General features: G+C 39.4%; 3 protein-coding genes across 3 annotated transcripts; 1 reads left to right on the forward strand and 2 right to left on the reverse strand.

The window, feature by feature from the left end:
- Nucleotides 1-7978: 7978 nt before the first annotated feature.
- On the forward strand, nt 7979-15349 carry LOC310930112 (isotocin receptor-like). The gene is made up of 3 exons (XM_083893027.1): nt 7979-8060; nt 8215-9276; nt 13981-15349. Exons 2-3 carry the CDS (start codon nt 8352-8354, stop codon nt 14253-14255), a joined length of 1200 nt encoding a protein of 399 aa, XP_083749153.1. The 5' UTR covers nt 7979-8060; nt 8215-8351; the 3' UTR covers nt 14256-15349.
- A 241-nt stretch (nt 15350-15590) lies between these two features.
- Nucleotides 15591-17201, reverse strand: LOC310929736 (caveolin-3-like; the record flags this gene model as incomplete). The annotated part of the gene is made up of 2 exons (XM_083892582.1): nt 15591-15932; nt 17085-17201. The coding sequence occupies 2 exons, from the start codon at nt 17199-17201 to the stop codon at nt 15591-15593; spliced, it is 459 nt and encodes a 152-aa protein (XP_083748708.1).
- A 4459-nt stretch (nt 17202-21660) lies between these two features.
- cav4a (caveolin 4a) lies at nt 21661-24024 on the reverse strand. Its single transcript, XM_083892848.1, has 3 exons — nt 23692-24024; nt 22177-22364; nt 21661-21914 (listed from the first exon to the last, which is right to left on the reverse strand). Exons 1-3 carry the CDS (start codon nt 23923-23925, stop codon nt 21764-21766), a joined length of 573 nt encoding a protein of 190 aa, XP_083748974.1. The 5' UTR covers nt 23926-24024; the 3' UTR covers nt 21661-21763.
- Nucleotides 24025-24447: the final 423 nt, after the last annotated feature.

Raw genomic sequence — 24447 nt, forward strand, 5'->3', positions numbered from 1 at the left:
TCAAGATATCATATTATTATTATTTACCTGCATTTCTGAAAACCAAAAATAGTTTTATTGGTTTCAATGTTATGCTTGATTCATTTCTGACCCATGAAGGCGGCTCAAATTTGGGTATAAAAGGGTGAATTTAGTTTATTTGCCAAATAAATAACCATAAAAACAGTTTTATGACCTAATAAATGTGTTAAGCACTGTATATCAAATCATTGGCAGTGAAATTACAGCCTCATTCACCACGTTGAACGTCCCACATCTTGTACATGTTGTAACGTATGTATCATATGTTTTTACTCATGGCGTTCGTACTGTAATTGCATTAGGTGCAACACAGATGATGTGAATAACCCACAGTGGTGCAAATATTATGGTACAGAACATGAAAATTCATGGTGCAAATATCTCCTTTCACGCAGATACCGTGATACAAAACAGATGATTTTAAACAACAGAGAACTCTTCGGGTGCCGAGACCACACAAACTCGTCTCGGGCAAACACACACACACTTCACATGCGCCGTCGGGCCCTTCGGTGTATTTTTTCAAATCAAGTCGTGTGTTGTGACAGTCGTTGGACTCGGTGATGTGAGTGCAGAGACGTCCTGCTGTGGGAATGTCTGAGCACGCGAGGGTCACTGCAACACGAGCATAACAAACCAGTGTGTTGGTACAGCTGCCCCTCACACAGGTATAAACCAGCAGTCACTCTCCTGCTCCTAACCTGAAGCATGTGTGCAGCACTGCTGCTGCTGCTTGTGGAAGGGTCAACAAAAAAAAAATCACATGCAAAACTCAAATCACGTTAGCGTGACTAACGCAAGGTGTGTGTGTGTGTGTGAACGCCGCCGAGCAAAAACAAACAGCGTCTCTGTAGCACAGTCTTTGTGGGACATGACGTGTTTAAAGGATCGTTGTTGCAGCAGGAGGAGGAGGAAACATATATGCACCATAGTTTTTAAAAGCTTTGATTTAAATAAATGAACGGGGAAAGTCTGTCTAAACGCTTGGTCCCACGCGATATCAGTAAGAACAATGTATTCAGTATTTGTATAATGAAATCGATGTGTAGCAATAACAACAACAGTAATATTACGAACAATAATAATAATAATAATAATAAGATGTTTGGAGAGGGTTTTCTGGTTATCATCTTGAATAATGTGGCATAGATAGATAGATAGATAGATAGATAGATAGATAGATAGATAGATAGATAGATAGATAGATAGATAGATAGATAGATAGATAGATAGATAGATAGATAGATAGATAGATCACAAGCTAACTCACATACTAACTAGCAAGATAGATAGATTGCTCCCAAGCTAACTAGCAAGATAGATTGCTTGCAAGCTAACTACAAAGACAGACAGACAGATAGATAGATAGATAGATAGATAGATAGATAGATAGATAGATAGATAGATAGATAGATAGATAGATAGATAGCACGCTAACTAGCAAGATAGATAGATAGATAGATAGATAGATAGATAGATAGATAGATAGATAGATAGATAGATAGATAGATAGATAGATAGATAGATAGATAGATAGATAGACCGCAAGCTAACTAACATGCCAACTAGCAAGATAGATTGCTCGCAAGCTAACTAGTAAGATAGATAGATAGATAGATAGATAGATAGATAGATAGATAGATAGATAGATAGATAGATAGATAGATAGATAGATAGATCACAAGCTAACTCACATGCTAACTAGCAAGATAGATTGCTTGCAAGCTAACTACAAAGACAGATAGATAGATAGATAGATAGATAGATAGATAGATAGACAGACAGACAGACAGACAGACAGACAGACAGACAGACAGACAGACAGACAGACAGACAGACCGCAAGCTAACTAACATGCCAACTAGGAAGATAGATTGCTCGTAAGCTAACTAGGAAGATAGATAGATAGATAGATAGATAGATAGATAGATAGATAGATAGATAGATAGATAGATAGATAGATAGATAGATAGACCGCAAGCTAACTAACATGCTAACTAGCAAGATATATTGCTTGCAAGCCAACTAGATAGATAGATAGATAGATAGATAGATAGATAGATAGATAGATAGATAGATAGATAGATAGATAGATAGATAGTGTCATTTTAGCCTTGCTGAGACGCTGACAACTGCCTGCTAAACTTTAGACTTAACAAACAGATTGTCTTTCTCATGAGATCTTTGAGTGTCTGCAGCTATTTTTGTCCACGCCAAAAAAATAAAAAATAAAAAATAATACAAAAATAACAATCACATTGTTTTACAGTCAAAACGTTTCAACTTCTCCACAGCATGTGGACACAATTAAAAGGAAACGTGGAGCGAGGCCAAGTCAACAGAGAATCCATAAGACACCAGTGTAGTCTACACCACCGCAGCCCCTGGCGTTATTCTTTGAGGATAGCATTTGTAGCATCTGCAGCTGAGCTCACTCAATGGAAAATCAATAACATGCATCAAGCAAGTAGAGAGGGTTTGTGTTCACCCTGCCACCTTTTTGTAAGGTGCCTTTGTAACAGTGGGCCTTTACTGGCAGCTCACAAATCTTGGGTCTAATGTATGTGTTAAATGAAGTAGAAAATCACTATGAGAAAAATAAGGCCCTTGTTATTTCCATTAAATGTTTGGATGGTTGACAAAAATGTTCCTTGGGCTGTGAACCCATAGTGGTGACAACTATTATCTCTTTGTTTACTCCAGGTCAAATTGACTTGACATAAATTTCATAAAGTCCTTTCATGGTTGTGCCTTGTCAAAGGGAGATAAAGGGATAGTGAATGAGCACAGTTTGCAACGTACTCAACGACATAAAATCATTCCAAAGAATATCTGCATGCAGTGGAGAGAAAGTCCTCGTCAATTCTCAAAATTCTCTCGTATCTCTCTCTTGTAATTTATTAACGAAACACTACAATACTGTGCATCTGGATATGAAACTTCACAACAATGTGAAACATGCAAAATAATACAATTATGAAATAAATGGAAAGCATTAAAAGATAGATAGATAGATAGATAGATAGATAGATAGATAGATAGATAGATAGATAGATAGATAGATAGCATGCTAACTAGCGCTAGTTAGCATGCTATCTATCTATCTTGCGCAAGATAGATAGATAGATAGATAGATAGATAGATAGATAGATAGATAGATAGATAGATAGATAGATAGATAGATAGATAGATAGATAGCACGCTAACTAGCTAGATAGATAGATAGATAGATAGATAGATAGATAGATAGATAGATAGATAGATAGATAGATAGATAGATAGATAGATAGATAGATAGCACGCTAACTAGCAAGATAGATAGATAGATAGATAGATAGATAGATAGATAGATAGATAGATAGATAGATAGATAGATAGATAGATAGATAGATAGATTGCAAGCCAACTAGCACGCTAACTAGCAAGATAGATAGATAGATAGATAGATAGATAGATAGATAGATAGATAGATAGATAGATAGATAGATAGATAGATAGATAGATAGATAGATAGATAGCACGCTAACTAGCAAGATAGATAGATAGATAGATAGATAGATAGATAGATAGATAGATAGATAGATAGATAGATAGATAGATAGATAGATAGATAGATAGATAGATAGATTGCAAGCCAACTAGCACGCTAACTAGCAAGATAGATAGATAGATAGATAGATAGATAGATAGATAGATAGATAGATAGATAGATAGATAGATAGATAGATAGATAGATAGCACGCTAACTAGCAAGATAGATAGATAGATAGATAGATAGATAGATAGATAGATAGATAGATAGATAGATAGATAGATAGATAGATAGATAGATAGATAGATAGATAGATAGATAGATTGCAAGCCAACTAGCACGCTAACTAGCAAGATAGATAGATAGATAGATAGATAGATAGATAGATAGATAGATAGATAGATAGATAGATAGATAGATAGATAGATAGATAGATAGATAGATAGATAGATAGATAGATAGATCCAGTGCAGTTGAACATAGCTTTAGGCGGCTGAAACCATATGCTCTGCAACACAGTCCATGTGATAAATCCCCAGATAAACCTGAGTCAGACGGAGCGTTTAATATTATGCATTGCTATCCATTTTTAAAGGGGCGCTACACCCTTAAATATCTGTAGATTGATTGTCCACTGGAAACAATGTGTGATTTATAAATATCATTAATAATCTCATAGTCGGTGATATAAAATACATTCACTCCCCTTAAAATAATTAATCTTTCTACACATATAGAAATAATTACTAACGACATAATGATGGAGTTCTTTTTTTTAACACTAATGTGAGAAGGGCAATTTTTTTTAAGCTTCTTCTTATTTATTTATTAATTGTTTAATAAACGTCTAGATGTTTTTAGTGTCGTGATTGCATACCATAATAACACTCCTTTGCGATGCATAATTACATATGACTCAAATGCTGAAGTGTTTGCTGAGCTGCTAATTTATATCCTTCAATCAGAACAAGTGAGATTTTCCCATATGACAAGTTTTCACATTTTGTGTGTGTGTGTGTGTGTGTGTGTTCTTGTACTTGCGGCATACTGAGGACAAGTGATGGTTTTTAACCAACAAAGTGAGGTCATTTTTACAAACATTTTGGCCGGTCCTCACTTTGTTTTCATTGAAATCACTTCCTTAGGTTTTAAACATGCTATACTCTTGGCCTGGTCTTCAATTTGGTACAAAAACCCGTTTTCACACACTTTTTGTGTTTTTCTGGGGCTCCACCTGCAGACATGTTATGGTACTGCACCCAGTAGATCTTTATAGATGAAGTAGATATTTGTAATCGTGTTGATTTACAAAGTGGAAATGCTGGTCCTCACTTTGTCAGCACTTTTACCCGGTCCTCAGTATGCAGCAAGTACAAGAATGTGTGTGTGTGTGTGTGTGTGTGTGTGTCTTCTTGTACTTGCGCCATACTGAGGACCAGTGAGGGTTTTTAACCAACAAAGTGAGGACATTTTTACAGATTGAGGACATTTTGGTCGGTCCTCACTTTGTTTTCATTGAAATCACTTCCTTAGGTTGCTATAACATGCTGTACTCTGTTTGTCAAAAAAGAAATTCAAATTTTGGACGACATAGTATATAGTATGACTTTTTTTGTCAAATTTTGGACCAAACATTTTGCGTCAAATTTTTTTTCAAATTTTTGACCAAACATTTTGGGTCAATTTTTTTTTTCAAATTTTGGACCAAACATTTTGGGTCAATTTTTTTTTCAAATTTTGGACCAAAAATTGTGAGTCAAATTTAATTTCAAATTTTTGACCAAACATTTTGGGTCAATTTTTTTTTCAAATTTTTGACCAAACATTTTGCATCAATTTTTTTGTCAAATTTTTTTTCAAATTTTGGACCAAACATTTTGGGTCAAATTTTTTTTTTAGTTTTGGACCAAAAATGTTGCATCAAATTTTTTTTTCAAGTTTTGGACCAAACATTTTGGGTCAAATTTTAGTAGATGTCATTTATGAAGTAGATATATGTATTGTGTTGATTTATAAAGTGGAAATGCTGGTCCTCACTTTGTCCGCTCTTTTACCCGGTCCTCATTATGCAGCAAGTACAAGAATGTGTGTGTGTGTGTGTGTGTGTGTGTGTGTGTGTGTGTGTGTGTGTGTGTGTGTGTGTGTGTGTGTGTGTGTGTGTGTGTGTGTGTGCGCATCACTGCCTGTTCTTGGATGTACTTATATGGCCATCTCACCATCAAACGTTTGGATCGACTTCTCCAAAATAATTTAATTAAAATTGTTCAGGTGCATAAAACAGAATATAGTGAAACCATTTCAACCGCATTAAAAGACCCACTTGATATCACTTTAATTAACATGGCTGTGGGTATGACTGATAGTCTTTGAACGTTTCATTTACATCAGAAACAAACAAAAAAAAACCTGCAGCAGCAGATCTTTCTCCACTGGTTTGATTTGTTTTCATGTCTTTGTTCCACAGATACTGGCTCACTCACACACTCTGCTGCTCCCATGAGAATCACCTGGAACACTTCCTTAAATGATAGTGTGGCTTCTTCCTCCTTAAGCATCATGACCCCCAAACAAGTAACCATGGGAACAGCAAGACATGCCAATTACATGTCATTGAACAAGAACAAAACATGTATGTAACAGGTATTTTGGAGGGGGAAAAAGGGGGTGACCTGATTTATCTGCAGACGTGTCAGGTCGGATTGTGTCCTGATATTCAGCTTAACAAATGCAGCATCTTCAAATAATAACAAATAAAATGAACAAAACACTGAACATGTGAATGTCACATGTTTGCGTTACGGTTGAGGTAGAAACATAAATCCACCTTCACAGATCCTTATCATTAGAGACGACCCACTGGATACATTCACGTATTTCATGTGGCGTCACGGGTCAAGAAAATGTTATTTTTTTCCGTCCAAAACAAAATATCTGACATACAAACACAACGACGTTCCAGAAGACCTCGTGTTATGATTAGCTTCGGCGCAGGCTCCGGGACAAAAATGCAGATCGTTTTTTAAATAGTAGTCAGTATTCAAAGAATCCTTCCCCTCGTGAGTTCGAGGGAACAACTTAAACAACTGAATTCGACCCTTGGGAGTTTTTTTAACAGCTGTTTGGTTTGGACGCACAAATCGTAATCACTCACAACCTCTCACTTTTTTTTCTATTTTTTTTACTCATTACTTGTTTGATCTGAAAAATGGATTTCAAACCTGTCAAAACGCCTTCTTTATTACCTCACCTGTACCCATCACTGATGGAGCAGAGCACGCCACCAGTTTACAACTCGGTATCTAATGAAGCTGCAGCTCCAGCATTTTCCATATTTGGTGGCTTTTTTCTTTCCAAAACAAGTGGATATTTTTGCACGAGGGTGGTTTGTTTTCACGATGCTTATAAAATTGTAAATGCTGTCAAGATAATTAAAGCTCACGTAGACTGGTCCTATCACACATATATGTGAGTTATGGAGGTCTGTTTACATACATTAACTTGTTTTTATGCTCAAAAACCTCCTGTAAAAAGGCTGTAAACGAGCCGATAGAAATCTCTCCTTACTGACGCTCTCCTCAGCCGTGTTTCAGACTGAAATCTCAACCCCCAGAAGACAGAGTGTGTTGTGATTGGCCAGCCAGCGTGGAGCCTTCCCAACTGTCTTGTGATTGGCCAATACCCGGAGGTGTCTCAGAAGCGCAGCTCCCCCCTCTGGAACGGTGGATGCACTGCAACTCATTATCAAAACATTGTTTTAACAGTGTTTAAAAATAGCTTCGTCACGACTCCCCGCCGCAGTCCCTTTGACGACCTTTGACCCGGAGTCAGACCCAGAGTCAGAAGACACTGTCGTTCGTGAAACACCTCCACAACGGACGTTATTCTTCTTCTGCGGTTCAATGTACGCAACCGGATGTGCCCGGACTAGTGCCCGGAGCAGGAGGATCTGCTGTTCAGGATGAATGCTGTTTACGTAACCGGACCGGGTTTTTTCAGAGATTTCGCTGAGCCCGAGATTACAATAAAAAAACACAGCGTTCTCAGCAGTGGCTTAACTGTTTGTTTAGAACCTTCAGGGCTTCATAAACAAGGTAATGACGCAGATACACACTAAAAAACAGCGTTAATTGGAACTTCCGGTCTAGGTCCGCTTTAAAGATGACTTTACCCCAAAACATATTTATTTATGTATTTATTTATTGTATTTTTATTGAAACAGATTCATGTGTGAGAGTGTTGGGTCATGTACAGTCTTTGGGTTTTCTTTGTCCTATGGTACAATGACCTCTCTTCAATTATAAAAACTGACATCAGTATGGAAAGAGAGACAGAGAGAGGGAGGGAGAGAGAGCAGGGGAGGGGGTAAAACAAAACTCTGGGGATGAGTGGAGAGGGTTACTGACATTTTCAAGATACAGAGTTGCAGCAAACCGCAGTTGAGACTGGTGGCAGTGATGAGGACTGCGCAGCTCTGAACACCATCTGTGGCCAAAGATCCTCCATAAACGTAAGCTCCGTGTTTTTTTTTTCAGGGGACAAATCCTTTCTAGATTTGTGAGCGTGATTAGTTTTTTTTTTATTATTGCTGCTGGTTTAATAGTTCAAACGCTTCTTGAAGCTTCTCCAGTGAATAAAAGTGATGGTGTTGTGTTTCTCTGCAGGATAAGAAATCCACCTTCAACGAAGCGAGTTGGCCGAAGAGCGGACAGGACATCTATAACCAACACTGGGCACCAGCCCTTGGTTATGGGTTTGTGATGTGACCGCTGGCCGCGCCACAGAGGCGCCTTTACGCACGATGGATGAGCTTTTACGCGAGCAGGTCGGCTGGGCGCACAATGTCACATGGGTCGTCTCGAGCCGCGAGAATGACAGCCAGCAAGGAAACAGCACAGTGAACCCTTTAAAACGAAACGAAGAAGTGGCCAAAGTGGAGGTGACCGTCCTGTTCCTGGTGCTTCTGCTCGCGCTGATCGGCAACCTGTGCGTCCTGTGGGCAATCCACACCGCCAAGCACAGCCAGTCTCGGATGTATTACTTCATGAAGCACTTGAGCATCGCCGACCTCGTCGTCGCAGTCTTCCAGGTCCTGCCACAGCTCATTTGGGATATCACATTTCGCTTCTACGGGCCGGACTTGCTGTGCAGAGCGGTTAAATATCTCCAAGTCGTGGGTATGTTCGCGTCCACGTACATGCTGGTGCTGATGTCCGTCGACAGGTGCATCGCTATCTGCCAGCCACTGCGCACCGTGCACAAGAGGAAGGATCGCTTCTGCGTGATCGCGTCCTGGACTCTGAGCCTGGTCTTCAGCGCTCCTCAGGCGTTTATATTCTCTCTGAAGGATGTCGGGAACGGCGTGCACGACTGCTGGGGCGACTTTGTGCAGCCCTGGGGCGCCAAAGTGTACATCACCTGGATGAGTCTCAGCATCTACATCTTCCCAGTTGCCATTTTAAGCATATGCTACGGTTTGATATGTTTTAAAATATGGCAAAACTTCAATTTGAAAACTAACAGGGAGTCCTTCCTGGCGCTCACTCCCAAGGCCTCCAAGGGCGCGCATCCTCTGTCTCGTGTGAGCAGCGTGAGGCTCATTTCCAAAGCGAAGATCCGCACAGTGAAGATGACGTTTGTCGTGGTGCTTGCCTACATTGTTTGCTGGACTCCCTTCTTCTTTGTCCAGATGTGGTCTGCGTGGGATCCCGCTGCACCAAGAGAAGGTAAAGAGCAAATGCAGTGTTTATTTTTTATTAATTTCCTTTTGCAGGTTTGATCCATGGCTTAAACTCTTTTATTTGCCAAAAACATTATCTTATAATATATAAAACGTCTTATTTCATTAACAAGACACTATCCATCCATCCATCTTCTACCGCTTCAGAAACTAATAAATGAATATTATCATGTCATAATCAGTCTTACTTCCCAGCAGAGGCGATTCTAGACACCAACGAAAAATGTATGTCTTCAAAATATATATATTTTTAAATGAATGAAATAACACGGAAAAACCTTGTAATTAAAAAGTATGTGAAAATACTGTATAAATGTAAAGAACACTAAAATACTGTAAATAGCTTTAAAAAACTATACAAACTTAGTAAAAAAAAATACATTACTCTGTAAAGAACCCACATTATAAAACAATATAAATATATAGAACAATAACATACTGTAAATAACTGAAAAAAAACATATATAAACTGAGTAAAAAAAGATATGCATTACACTGTAAATAATCCTCTTCATTTTCCAACTGAATGATAACTTGGGGCCCCTTTAGGGAGGTTTCCTACTGAGATGTCATTGCAAATCCCCCATTGTTGTTTAAGGGGGACGGGGAGGCGGCTGCTCACTGCACATTTCAGTAAAAACAGCCCTCAGGCTCCGAGTGTCGGGGGGCCCCCTATCGGTTCCGGGGCCCCGAGCAGTTGCCTGTTCACAAGCTGCGCCTCTGCTTCCCAGACGTAAACAGCGGTCCTTGCTGTCAGACTTCCACACAGTGGACACATGAATGGGAGGCATTTACTGGGGTTATCAGTTCAAAGAAATGCCCTCAGAGTCACTGGGAGAGTAAATGTAGCAGGACATCAAACAGATCCCCTCGCTCTGTTCCCACTGGTTGGTTTGTATACTTTGCATTTAACTGCATCATTTGTTCAGATATACATCACTCATGCCTTTTGCATGAGTCATCGTACATAACGAGACACAATACCTAAGTGTTTTTGTTTAATCTGAGTAAAAGTGTGTGTTGATCCGGGGCCATTGTGAGCGTTTTCGATGGCCTGCGTTTTGTTCCTCTCCTTTTTTTGCAGTTTTACACAAACATACGGGAAAACAAACACATGTTATAGCCAAGAATGTACTCCAGATGTCACAGTGCATCTTGGAATCGCGTATGTTTACATCACCATTCGTCTTGTTAATAGTGCATATTTTAGATGATCCCGTGCGCTATGTAACATTAGCAAAGGAATTTCTGATTTCATTAAAAGATACTAAAAACGTCCATTTATTTTTATTATGCTGGGGTTACGGCCAAGTCCAGCTGCTGTACTAATGAACCACCGTGGATTCCCTTGATCTGGGAAATTCAAAGTGTGGTAGACAGCGGTATAATAACGCAATAAAGAACATTCCTATAGTCATGACAGTACGTAAACAAGAACATGCAGAAGCCCATTGATGTTAACAACCCCCTTTATTATAGAACCAAGTGGAAATCGGTTGTGACGTCCACTTTCAAGCCAAGAAATTCACAATTTGGCTGTTGCAAGTTGACATTTCACAGCTGGCTGTCACCTGCAGCCAGGCTCTATATTGTGGACATCGCCAGCTGTCAATCAAACTGGAGTTAACCCACATGTGCCTATCTTCCTCGTAAATGAGTCCTGTGCTACTGAAGAGGAGCTGCAAACAGTGAGTGAAACCTTTAAGGCCTTAGGAAAAAAATGTTCACTCATGTTATAAATCAAGTGAGAAGGAGACTCATTTCCCCATAGACGGACTTGTTTCTGAGTAACCCCCGGTGGCTATTCAGCATATTATTTACTTCCTGATTTTTCTCCGTCCATTTTTTTTTTTTACATACAGCTAAAAAACATTTAATTTCTTTGATGTAATGACATCAAGGTTAAGAGTCTCTCAAAAGGTTGTTTCCTGTTTCACAGAGCACGGCTGTTAGCGTTTAAAATTCTTCTCTTATACTACTTCAGTTTCAGAGGATCCACTGATAACGAAGCGGAGTCTGACGGTGCGTTGAAACAATATTTGTTTTACCTCCATTCTCAGACTTATCTTGGATAAAGTGTGCTCCATCAATGTGATTGAAACCCTGGAAGGATTCATAACATTGCCTCCTTCTCTCTCTAGTTTTTTCGACTTCACTCCGAGGCATCACTGATGTGACTGAAAACGAGCCAAACTCAATGTTTTTCCTTTAATCCCGGACATCCCTATATAGTAGTGAGTGTCCTGTACGTGGAGGTGAAGTGTGTCTGCCAGGGTTCAAAAGAAAAGAAGAGAATCTCAAAGCTGCTGCCAACACATTTGACTTATCTGTCGAAACAAGTCTTGTAAATTTGACAGGGCATTTGGACGACGGCACACACACACACACACACACACACACACACACACACCTCACAATACAAAATAATAACAGGCATTTTGACTTGAGTGGAGCAGATGACAACTAAATATCTCTCACTTCATTCAAGTTTGGAAACAAAACCCCTGTAAGTCGTCCATTTTCCATAGTGCATGCGTGTCTTCAATGTCAGACGCTCCAACGACTGGAAATTTAATCAAATTATATTTTTCCACTTAGGACTGCCGATTATAATTGAGGCCATTCATCATAGTTTTTTTTTTTTTTTTTTTTTTGTCGAGCTACTTAAAGCTGTGTTTGTGCTTTCCATCAACTGTCTGTTTCTGTAAAATGTCAAAAGTGTTTTCGGGTTCGCGTCCAAAATGCTTCCGCGCGTCAACTTCAGGACGTGCAAAAATATGTGAAATAGAGCGTTTTTAATAAAGCGTGACGTACATTTCTATTTACATCCTCTTGACTTAACCTTGGTCAAATCCAAATTAGAACAACTGTCCATAGTCATCCTTCAATGCTCCTGTCATCTACCCTGGAAATAGCTGCAGTTTTAAACTCAGAAATATACACTGGTAGGTAGGTAGGTAGGTAGGTAGGTAGGTGGGAAGGTAGGTAGGGACATGCAGGCACTGTAGGTAAGTAGGTAGGTAGGAACTCTAGGTAGATAGGTAGGCAGGCAGGCACTCTAGGTAGGTAGGCAGTCATTCTAGGTAGGCACTCTGGGTAGGTAGGTAGGCAGGCAGGCACTCTAGGTAGGTAGGCATTCTGGGTTGGTAGGTAGGTAGGCAGGCGGGCACTCTGGGTAGGTAGGTAGGCAGGCACTCTTGGTAGGTAGGCAGGCACGCACTCTTGGTAGGTAGACACTCTGGGTAGGTAGGCAGGCAGGCAGGCACTCTGGGTAGGTAGATAGGCAGGCAGGCACTCTAGCTAGGTAGGCAGGCACTCTTGGTAGGTAGGCACTCTGGGTAGGTAGGTAGGTAGGTAGGTAGGTAGGTAGGTAGGTAGGTAGGTAGGTAGGTAGGTAGGTAGGTAGGTAGGTAGGTAGGCAGGCAGGCAGGCAGGCAGGTGGGCACTCTGGGTAGGTAGGTAGGCAGGCAGGTACTCTAGGTAGGTAGGCAGGCACTCTTGGTAGGTAGGTAGGTAGGTAGGTAGGTAGGTAGGTAGGTAGGTAGGTAGGTAGGTAGGTAGGTAAGAACAAACTCTGGGTAGGTATGTAGGCAGGCACTCTAGGTAGGTAGGTAGGTAGGTAGGTAGGTAGGTAGGTAGCCAGCCAGCCAGCCAGCCAGCCATTCTAGGTAGGCAGACAGGCACCCGAGGTAGGTAGGTAGATAGGTATGTACATGCATTCTAGGTAGGCACTCTGGGTAGGTAGGCAGGTAATGAAGATAGGCAGGTACACTACCAGTCAAAAGTTTGGACACATTCCATTTACTTGAGTGAGGAAGTGTGTCCAAACTTTTGATTGGTAGTGTAGGTAGGCAGGTAAGTATGTAGGTGTAATGTTACTGATAATGGCTAAAGACAAGAAAAAAATTGTGCAGTTAAAATTTTGAATTAAGCCTCAGTGGAAATGAAGAAAAAACATGTTGCTCTAGTTGTTTTTTGGAGTTCCACCATGTTTCATAATTTCTCCTCTGAGAACTGTTCCTTCTCTTCTGGGTAATATCATGGACTTGGATGCAGTTTCAGCATGGATGTAAAGCAGCAGGGGGCAGGCTTGACTGGTTACAGATTGCAATTAATACATTTGTTAAAAGTTGAAATAATAGGACTGGCAACATCTGATCATTATCATGATCAATGATCCTCTCTGCCTTTATCTTTGGTACCTCAGCTGTCACTGTTCGATTCCACTGAGGACTGGAATCTATGAAAACTATTAATATGGTACAAATATGCAGTCCATTAAAAAAAAAAAAAAAAAAAACACCTGACACATGAGGTAAAAACTAGAAATGCACGGCTCTGTGGTTGTGGCATTGTGTGAGTAAATTAAAACACTTAAGACAGCTGAAGAAAATATTCACTTTGGTGATATAATCCTCTGTGATCCCTCCCACATTCTGCACGCTCAGTACGAGGTCGTTCCCTTCAAATCAAACCAAAACGTTGAAATCAGAACTAATTTGCCGGAGTCTCAATCACGAGTCAGGAACCTAAAATAAGATGTAATATACTCCACTTTTCTTATTACCCATTTATGGCGTTGTTGGTGGTTTGCTACTGGGGATTTTTTTTAAATGATGTTTTCCTTCTTATATCTGTTTACCTTGTCTGTATTATTGGTTTTAATATAGTCCCTTCCCCCCCCCTGCAGATGTAGCCTTCATCATTGCCATGTTGCTGGCCAGCCTCAACAGCTGCTGCAACCCCTGGATCTACATGTTCTTCGCCGGTCACCTGTTCCACGACTGGATGCAGTGCCTCCTCTGCTGCTGCAGACACCACCCGACCGACTCCTCCTCCTCGTCCTCCTGCAGCTGCGATAAACACTGCAGGCACAAGAGGAACTCCACGTCGTGCGTGATCAAGAACACCAGCAGCCAGCGGAGCCTCACGCACACGTCCAGCACGGGGGGAACGGGACTCTGAAACGGGCAGCTGAAGGCCGACCAAACAACCAAGTAATTAGACAATAGCGCAATACACAGTCATTTGCAAGCGTTGCTGTGGCGGACATTGTTTTAACACGTTTACATTTATTTTAAACCGATGTAAATAGACATCACAACATCAACATCACTGTGGCAAAAATGTTATGTAGCTACATCTGCCATCAGCTTAACTTAACCCTTAGGACACAGAGCATTTCAGCTGCTTTTTTTTCCATTACTATGTTAAAATGTACAGTATATACAGAGAATGTGCAATATAGAGTGTCTTATATCCTTTTTTTCCAGCACAACCTAAAGGCAATCTGATGAAAAAAAAATGTCCTTTTCACCAACTATATAAACACACCTGAGTAAACTACTACTACTAGATGAAATGTGATATAAAATGAATCATAACTTTGACTCAACGTGACCTATAAACACGCACACGCCCAGGACGTCCATATAAGGAGTTGTGTGTTTTTCCCACAGCAAATTACCACGGGTGCACCTGCACCCGCGGCCCCCGGGTGATCCTCTTATATTGCTATATAGCTTTAGCATTTCAAGATGTCTCCTCTGCTTCTTGTGCATAAGAAGACGTTTGTATCAGTTCCCATTACATCACTGTGAGTCAATACATTTAGCATGAGCAGTGTTTTCCATGCATTTAACCTGCAACATCTACCATCTACCGTCTGTCTGTGGTCCAATCAAAAATGGCGGGGCCACAAATAAAACGCTACAAAACACAGACAAAAAATAATGCATCGGAATATACGCGTTACGTTGAGCATGACATGTAAGCAAACTTTCCAGGTCAGAGTTTTCTGTATTTTCCACTTCTCCTGTGATGCTACACAAATACATATGTATCAGCTCCATCTCTGTTTATGTTGGACTCGGTGTGACTCGGTGTTCGTTGACTTTTTAGGCACATTTTACAAATGTCGGTGTCTAATAATAATAATAATATATTCCGCTTGTCGCCGTAAAAAATGACTCTGTCCTTTGTCTTTGGCTTTAGAGGGAACCATTTTCAACATATGGTGAATTTATGATCCTCACCGATAAGATGATATATGGGTATTGTTTTGCTTATCGTGTGTGTTGTTATTTTTAATTCTTTGATTTTCTTTAACCTGGCCAGTTTTCAAAGAAAACCTTGCTGCAGGCGGATGCAGCTAAAAATGAAGTGATTCAAATCTGAGTAGAATAAAACCATTCAAATTGAATTTAAAGCACGTTGTTGTTTTTTAAAAAATATATTTTGTAAGTTCTGCTAACATTGACGTTGAATTATCAAAAAGAGTAAAAGTTGAAATAAAGCATGTCATGCCTCCTTGCGTAAAACCACTCTCACGCCGCCGTACATTTTCCCCACGGCCTCAAAGAGCGGGTCGATGAAGGTGTGAAGCACCAGCGCGTAAACCCGACTCACGCACTGCGACTCGATCGCGCAGCTCTTGATGCACGGCACGACGGCCCAGATGTGGCAGAAGGAAATGCAAGCAAACAGGAAGCCCCAGAGAAACGCCAGGGGGATTCCCAAGATGGCCGTCAGGCAGCGGTAACAGCAGTACTTTGACACGGTGAAGGTCGCGTAGCTGGCTTTCCACACGCCGTCCACGCTGTGTGTGCCAGCAGGCTCCGCTATCACGTCTTCAAAGTTGACCTAAAGCACATAACCGAAAATTCACTTTAATTTTTAACCGTTAGAACAGAGAGCATTTCAGCTGCTTTTTTATGTTTGTATGTTTAAACATACAGAATATACAGAGGCGATAAGGATTTGCAATATAGAGTGTATTATATCCTTTTTTTCAGCACAACCTAGACAATCTGATGGGGAAAAAAACCCAATCATTTTCACCAATTATATAAACACTTCTGTGCAAAAAGTAATCAAAAATTTAAAATAGGATTGAATTTGTGAAATACGTCACAGTTCAAAGTTCACTTTGGTCCTTTTATGAAAAAAAGAAAAGAAAAACATGTCTATTTTGTGACTTGTGCACAATTATTGCAACTTTATATCACGGCTAAAAATGCTAACCCTCAACTACACATAATAAGATGCATTTTTAAAGCCCTAATACACTGTAAAAAAAAAACCTCAAAATTTCAAGGCAACTTGATGCAATCATTTTTTGAGTTTACAGCCCAACAAAAGATCTTGAGTTTTTAAAACAGTTCCATCAACTAACATTATTTTGTTAGACAAACGTGTAAGTTAGAGTTGGACCAACTCAAAATTCTGTTTTCAAACAGTTTGGCTAACTAATCTTGTTTAGATAATGTACAAAATTTAAAAAAAAAATTAATTTTGAGTTGGCACAACTCTAACTTACTTAAAGTTTGACAAAATAATATCAGTTGATGGAACTTTTTTTTAAAACTCAACATCTTTTGTTGGGCCGTTAACTCAAATTTTTTATTTTTTGACAGTGTATGTGACCTGTAAACACCCCCCCCCCCCCAGGATGTCCATATAAGGAGTTGTGTAGTATTATTCCCACGGCAAACCACCATGGTGTGCACCTGCGGCACAGGGTCAAGAAAAGACACATAAATGATTCAGCGTATCTTTAAATTTCATCTGTAATTTCATGCCTAAATGTTTAGTTGTTTAAAGCCAAATTTACTCATACAACCAACACTCCCACCTTTTTACTAAAGAAATTATTCTGGAAATTTGAATGTTACCCCGCACTTACACATATTTACACTTTCACACACACACACACGCTGATGGGGCTTTGTGAACCCATCATAAATTCACGCTGTGATACTGTGGGAGGGGAAAAAAACAAAGGATAATAAGCACCTTGACCACATCTTCATTGATTTGCTTGGGGTCCCTGTCGATGAGATCGATCTCCCTGTGTCCGTCCCTCTTCGTCGTCCTCTGCCCGTCGTGGCCGTCGTGCTCGCTGTCAGCCATGGTCCTTGTTCTCTGTGTGAGGCTGAAGCGATAAGAGATAATGATGAAGTAAAGGCCAGCCACGGTGAGGAGGTGAGCGAGGGCTGGGTGTGTTGTTCTGGTGCCACATGCGGCCCACAGGGGAGTGGCAGTGCCAAATCTCCAAAAACGCCATTCAGTTTATCCAAGTGTTATTGCAGCCCTGGAATCCCAGCAAGCAGCTGCCAGTGACGACTGTGTCAAACTGTCAGAGATACACAAGGCACTGCAGACACACACGCACACACGCACACGCACACACACACTAACCACACACACACTCACACATTCTTGTACTTGCTGCTTACTGAGGACTGGGTTGCTGACAAAGTGAGGACCAGCATTTCCACTTTATAAATCAACACAATTACATTATCTACTTCACGAATGACATCTTCAAAGAACTACTGGTTGCAGTACCATAAAATGTCTGCAGGTGGAGCCCCAGAGCAAAAATGGCTGGAAAACTTTTTTTTTTTATAATTATTTTTGGTCCAAAATTTTACAAAAACGTCATACTATACTATGTCGATAACATTTAAAATAAATTTTGACCAAACATTTTTGGTCCAAAAATTGACAAAAACATCATACTATACTATGTCGACCAAAATTTAGAAAAATGTTTTACCAAAAAAATGACAAAAACATCATACTATACTATGTCGATCAAATTTTTTAAAAATTTTGACCAACAATTTTTGGTCTAAAAATTGACAAAAACATCAGACTATACTATGTCGACCAAAATTTAAAAAAAGAAATTTGACCAAAAATGTATGGTCCAAAAATTGACAAAAACATCATACTATACTATGTCGATCAAAATTGTTTAAAATTTTGACCAAACATTTTTGGTCCAAAAATTGACAAAAACATCATACTATACTATGTTGACCAAAATTAAAAAAATGTTTTACCAAAAATGTTTGGTCCAAAAATTGACAAAAACATCATACTATACTATGTCGATCAAAATTTTTAAAAATTTTGACCAAACATTTTTGGTCCAAAAATTTACAAAAACATCATACTATACTATGTCGACCAAAATAAAAAAAAAAAATTTGACCAAAAATGTTTGGTCCAAAAATTGACAAAAATGTCATACTATACTATGTCGACAAAAAAAAAAAAAAAATTGACCAAAAATGTTTGGTCCAAAATTTGACAAAAACGTCATACTATACTATGTCGACCAAAATTTAAAAACAAATTTGACAAAAAAATTTTGGTCCCAAAATTTACAAAAACATCATACTATACTATGTTGACCAAAATTTAAAAAAAAATTTGACCAAAAATTTTTGGTCCAAAAATTGACAAAAACATCATACTATACTATGTTGACCAAAATTTAAAAAAAAATTTGACCTAAAATTTTTGGTCCAAAAATTGACAAAAACATCATACTATACTATGTCGACCAAAATTAAAAAAATAATTTGACCAAAAATGTTTGGTCCAAAAGTTCACAAAAACATCATTCTATATACTATGTCGACCAAAATGTAAAAAATCTTTTTTTTACCAAAAATGTTTGGTCCAAAAATTGACAAACATTATACTATACTATGTCGATCCAGATTTATAAAAATTTTGACCAAAAATCTTTGGTCCAAAAATTGACAAAAACATCATACTAAATACTATGTCGACCAAAATTTAAAAAAAAATTTGACCAAAAATTTTTGGTCCAAAAATTGACAAAAACATCATACTATACTATGTCGACCAAAATTAAAAAAATAATTTGACCAAAAATGTTTGGTCCAAAAGTTCACAAAAACATCATTCTATATACTATGTCGACCAAAATGTAAAAAAATTTTTTTTACCAAAAATGTTTGGTCCAAAAATTGACAAAAACATCATACTATACTATGTCGATCCAAATTTATAAAAATTTTGACCAAAAATCTTTGGTCCAAAAATTGACAAAAACATCATACTAAATACTATGTCGACCAAAATTAAAAAAAAAATTTGACCAAAAATTTTTGGTCCAAAAATGACAAAAACATCATACTATACTATGTCGACCAAAATTAAAAAAATAATTTGACCAAAAATGTTTGGTCCAAAAGTTGACAAAAACATCATACTATATACTATGTCGACCAAAATTAAAAAAATAATTTGACCAAAAATGTTTGGTCCAAAAGTTGACAAAAACATCATACTATATACTATGTCGACCAAAATTTAAAAAAAAATTTGACCAAAAATTTTTGGTCCAACATTTGACAAAAGCGTCATACTATACTATGTCGTCCAAAAAATGTTTTTTGACAAATTGAGTATAGCATAGAGTTATAGCATCCTCAGGAAGTGATTTCAATGAAAACAAAGTGAGGACCGGCCAAAATGTCCTCACTCCGTAAAAATGACCTCACTTTGTTGGTTAAAAACCCTCACTGGTCCTCAGTATACCGCAAGTACAAGAACACACACACACACACACACACACACACACACACACACACACACACACACACACACACACACACACATTCTCGCACAACTTATCTTAGTGTCAAACCCATGAATTCCTTCACCTAACACCAACATAAACCTCATTCTTACCCTAACTCTAAAACTTTCATCACTGTTCCATGTGATTGCTTGTTTTTTTTTATCCTCACGAACACACACACACACACACACACACACACTCACACACACACGCACACACTCTTTTGTGCCGACAAACTCACACTGTGACATAAAGCATTTGATGAAGAGGGGAAAACATGTCCCCGTTGCATTTCACACAGCTCTAACAGCGAGGCTTCTCAATAAATAGCCAGTGTCGTATTTCAGAAGACGTTTAAAATGAAATGTCTTCAGTGCACGGGTCAAAAATATTTTACACATGAAGCTGCCTAAACTCTTGTTGCCTCTGTTGAGTCTACAAGGGAAACAAAGCTGCGTCCTTCATCTAAAACAGGGGTGTCGAACTCATTTTAGACCAGGAACAGTTAAATAATAGCATAATAACCTATAATAATTTTTTCCTTTCACCCCAACCTGTCTGGGCAGATGGCCGCACATCTTTGAGTCTGGTTCTGTCAGCGATTTTTTGTTCTGTTGTGCGAATTGTTGGGTTTCTCTGCTCTGCATGATGTTGCCTATGTACGGCGCCTTGAGATAATGGATGTTATGATTTGGTGCTATACAAATGAAATTGATTTGAATTGAACTAAACTCAAATTCAGAACTCCTCATTTGTCCCTTTGTTTTACAAAACACACAAAAAAACAGACATTTCATGAGAAAAAATAAGTGCAATTTCAAGAATGTTGTGCTTAATTTACCATGCACACATTTAAATTAGAACGTAGAGCATTAAAATCCCATTAAAAGACACAAAAATATTTAGTCACAGGTATCTGGAACTGAAAAATATGGTCTTTTTCTACTGTTTCTTGTTTTACTCTTGCCTGTTTCTAACTTTTTTTGATTGTTCTTGAAGCATGTTTAGATTTGATTTTAAATATAAAGTGTGTTACAAATACAATTTATTATTATTTTTAGATTCTAATCATAATGTGAAATTTTTGGATTGGACCCTCTAATGGGCCAATTCTGGCGTGTTTGACACCCCTGATCTAAATCAAGCTCTGTCAAGCAATACTATCAGACCTGACTGAGGGAGAGTAAGAAGCATTTATCCCATCAAGCTGCAACGAAAATTACTTATTTTTGGGGTTTTTCAGTCATAATCCAAACTCAACAAATTTACTTTACTAGCGCAATGTTGCTCTTCCCTCTGTGTGTGGTTCAGCGACGCTGCCGGGCAACACGACATCCAAATACTGCTAATCAGAGAGATTCCTGCAGAGCTGATTTAGGCTTGATCAGCGTTGTGTGAACTCCTTTGACAGTGTTTGACTGTAGCAGACATTTGTTTGTATTTGAAAGATACGCTGTGCCGTTTCAAAGCTGCGGTCAGCGGAATAATTTTAGATCAAACAAACATTAAATTACTTCCAGAAGCGATGACTGATTTTTAGAGCGTTTGGGTCAGTGACATGCCTCAGTCTCAGGGGTCTGACAGGAGAATCTATTTTTTTCGAAAAATCCGCAAAAAAAAAGAGGCGGTCCTTTTCTGCGTGAGAGTTTTGTTTGTCCTTGAATTGAAGCGGAACATATTGATGTGGTGATGTTGGGAAGTTGGGAAGGGAATTGGGGAGGTTTCATTTTTGGTGGCAAACAAGAGCACAGTGTGTGGTTATGAGTATTTTTTTTCAACTTAATCGGTCACAGAGGAAGCTAATACATGACGGTCGTTGGTGCCAATCCCAGCTGACAGGGATGGTGACTCACAGGGACACATAGAGACAAACAACCTCACACTCACACCCACACGGGCAAATTGTCAAAGAATACTTTTGCCAACTAATCATGGTTTGATCTGAATATGACATCAACCGAAAACTGTTTTTAAAATGGAAAATATTTTATTGTCATTGTGTATGAAAATCTAGTAACGCCCCTGCTGGGCTCAGTCTGTGCGTCTCTCATGTGTTTGTGTGTGAGTGTCATTCTTTGGCCAGGTGAACGCTGAAGCCTCCGCAGCATTTCCCGGCGCTTGTGCAGAGCGGACGTACGATGACGCCCAGCACAACGCTCCACAGAGACTGCAGCCATCTGGTGCCCATGAAGAGACAGTGGATACAAGGACTGACCATCCTGCAACACAAAATAAACACTTTGTTTTTATTTAGCAATGTAACACGAGGACTGTTTTGTTTTGCCTTCCTTTTTTTTTTTTAAAGCTATATTTAAACTATCTAGTCATGTCATCGTCATGTTTTTCCCATTTAAGCGTTGAAGGTTTTTCAGATGTCACAAACATTATTTTGAGAAATTAAATAAGCCATCGAGGTTGAAGCCAAAAAAATCCCCAAAACATTCACAGTAGTTAATAACGTCAATGTGTGTAAAACCCCACCAGATGTGGAGGCAGCTGAGGATGGCAAAGAGCAGACCAGAGACGAGCGACACAGGAACGGCCAGGAGCACGGTGACGATCCTGTAAATCCAAACTCTGGACACCTCGAACAGAGCGTGGCTCCAGATCCACACTCTGTCGCCGCTGCGCACCGACACTGGCTCGGCGATGACGTCTTCAAATGACACCTGGAGACATGAAGAAGAAAGACAAGGTGGTGTTCAAGAGAAGAAGAGCCATTATTTCAAACTCAGTCAGGCTGTAAATTACATCCACAGTCAGCTTCTGTCCATCCATCCAGATGATGGATGGGTCCTTATCTCAGCTGACATTGGGCGATAGGCGGGGTACACCCTGGACAGTTCGCCAGTCCATCGCAGGGACACATATAGAGACAAACAACCATTCACTCTCACACCTACGGTCAATTTAGAACGACCAATTCACCTAATCCCCAAATCTGCATGTTTTTGGACTGTGGGAGGAAGCCGGAGAACCCGCAGAAAGCCCACGCACACATGGGGAGAACACGCAAACTCCTTGCAGAAAGGCCCTTGTTCCAACCAGGGCTCGAAAGCAGGGAACCCGGGTCTTGTTCTCACACCTACGGTAAATTTAGAGTGACCAATTCAACTTATCCCCAAATCTGCATGTTTTTGGACTGTGGGGGCAAGTCGGAGAACCCGGAAACAACCCACGCACACACAGGGAGAACATGCAAACTCCTTGCAGAAAGGCCCTTGCTCCAACCAGGACTCGAAGATGTTCCAACCAGGGCTCGAATCCAGGAAACCCGGGTCTTTCAAGATTCAAGATTCAAGATTCAAGATGCTTTATTTATCCCGAGGGAAATTATTGTGCAACAATTGGGAGGTAAAAGTGTAGATGTACAAGAGTTAAAAGATACATAAAATAAAATAAAATAAAATAAAATAAAATAAAATAAAATAAAATAAAATAAAAATAAAAATAAAAATAAAAACAAGTAAGACAAATGCAACAAAGTGCCAAACAGAAGGAAAAACAGTAACTTACAACAGTAACTTAAATGCGACAATGCCACAAAAAGAATCAAAAAAGAATCACAGTCAACGTAGGTATATATAATATACAGCAGTACGCACGGAAATAAAATAAGTACAACTAAAATATGGTGAGCAAATGTTGAAAGTGATAAACAGTGATAAGGTGACTAATGTTATCAGCATATCTTCTCACACCTATGGAAAATTTAGAGTGACCAATTCAACTTATCCCCAAATCTGCATGTTTTTGGACTGTGGGAGGAAGTCGGAGAACCCAAGGAACACCCACGCACACACAGGGAGAACATGCAAACTCCATGCAGAAGGCCCTTGTTCCAACCAGGGCTCAAAGTTGTTCCAACTCGGGTCTTCTTGCTGAAAAGGCGAGAGCGCTGACCTCTACACCAACTGTTGGCCCTCATGGGAAACATTTAGTGTCAAATCACCAAAATAGCCAAGAAAACAAAGCCACTGCAGAAGATCACAATACCTTGAGGCAGTCGTTGATACCACGTGGATCCCTGACGTTAATCAGAGGCTTCGTGTCACTGATTTCCACAAGCGTAGACGTATGAATGTCTTCGTCCTCGTCCACAGAGGGATCGGCCCTCCACAGCGTCTGAGGTTCCTCCTCGTTGTCATATTCACTGCTGCTGGAGTCACCCGAGTCCTCCAAGTCGATCTCCACTTCCTCCAAATCGTCCCTTTTCCTGGCGCTGTCCATACGAGCACGTGTAGAAAACACTCTTCATTAAAAAAGACACACACGCAGAAAAAGGGTGTATGACTGCCGCAGTTTAAAAAAACGTGAAGCAGCTGATGGGAGTGAGAGCCCTGAGCTGGCAGAGAGCACTGGGGTTATATTGGGAACGTTACAGTGGCCTGGATGGCATTTGCAGATGGTCTCTGGAGTGAAGATCATTTTCAGGACATGCAGGATATAAATACTGTGTGCATGGAGATGACTCTGTATACATTAGATACTCAAAGACATTCAGCATAAAACATGAGCCATTTATAAAATGTAGGGAGTTTTTTCCCCTGATATTTCATTTATTAGATTCATTTAAAAAAGTCTCTTTTGAGTTGAGACTTGGAATACAAAGAAGATGACTTGCAAGACAATACTGCCTCCTTCTGGCCTGTAATAGAAATTCTGTGAAGTCTTCCATACTATAAAAGTTCATCTTCACCAGTGTAATAATAAGATGAGCATGACTGACATTTATTTCCCCCAAAAACAAGA

This window comes from Microchirus variegatus, assembly GCF_963457635.1.
Source record: "Microchirus variegatus genome assembly, chromosome: 7".
In the NCBI taxonomy this organism is placed as follows: domain Eukaryota; kingdom Metazoa; phylum Chordata; class Actinopteri; order Pleuronectiformes; family Soleidae; genus Microchirus; species Microchirus variegatus.

Excerpts from the sequence above, each read along its gene's own strand:
- LOC310930112 (XM_083893027.1), top strand. The coding sequence starts at position 8,352 with ATGGATGAGCTTTTACGCGAGCAGGTCGGCTGGGCGCACAATGTCACA. Across the intron at positions 9,277-13,980 it reads TCCCGCTGCACCAAGAGAAG|ATGTAGCCTTCATCATTGCC; the intron begins GTAAAGAGCAAA and ends CCCCCCCTGCAG.
- cav4a (XM_083892848.1), bottom strand. The coding sequence starts at position 23,925 with ATGGACAGCGCCAGGAAAAGGGACGATTTGGAGGAAGTGGAGATCGAC. Across the intron at positions 22,365-23,691 it reads GTATCAACGACTGCCTCAAG|GTGTCATTTGAAGACGTCAT; the intron begins GTATTGTGATCT and ends TCATGTCTCCAG. Across the intron at positions 21,915-22,176 it reads CTCAGCTGCCTCCACATCTG|GATGGTCAGTCCTTGTATCC; the intron begins GTGGGGTTTTAC and ends TTTGTGTTGCAG.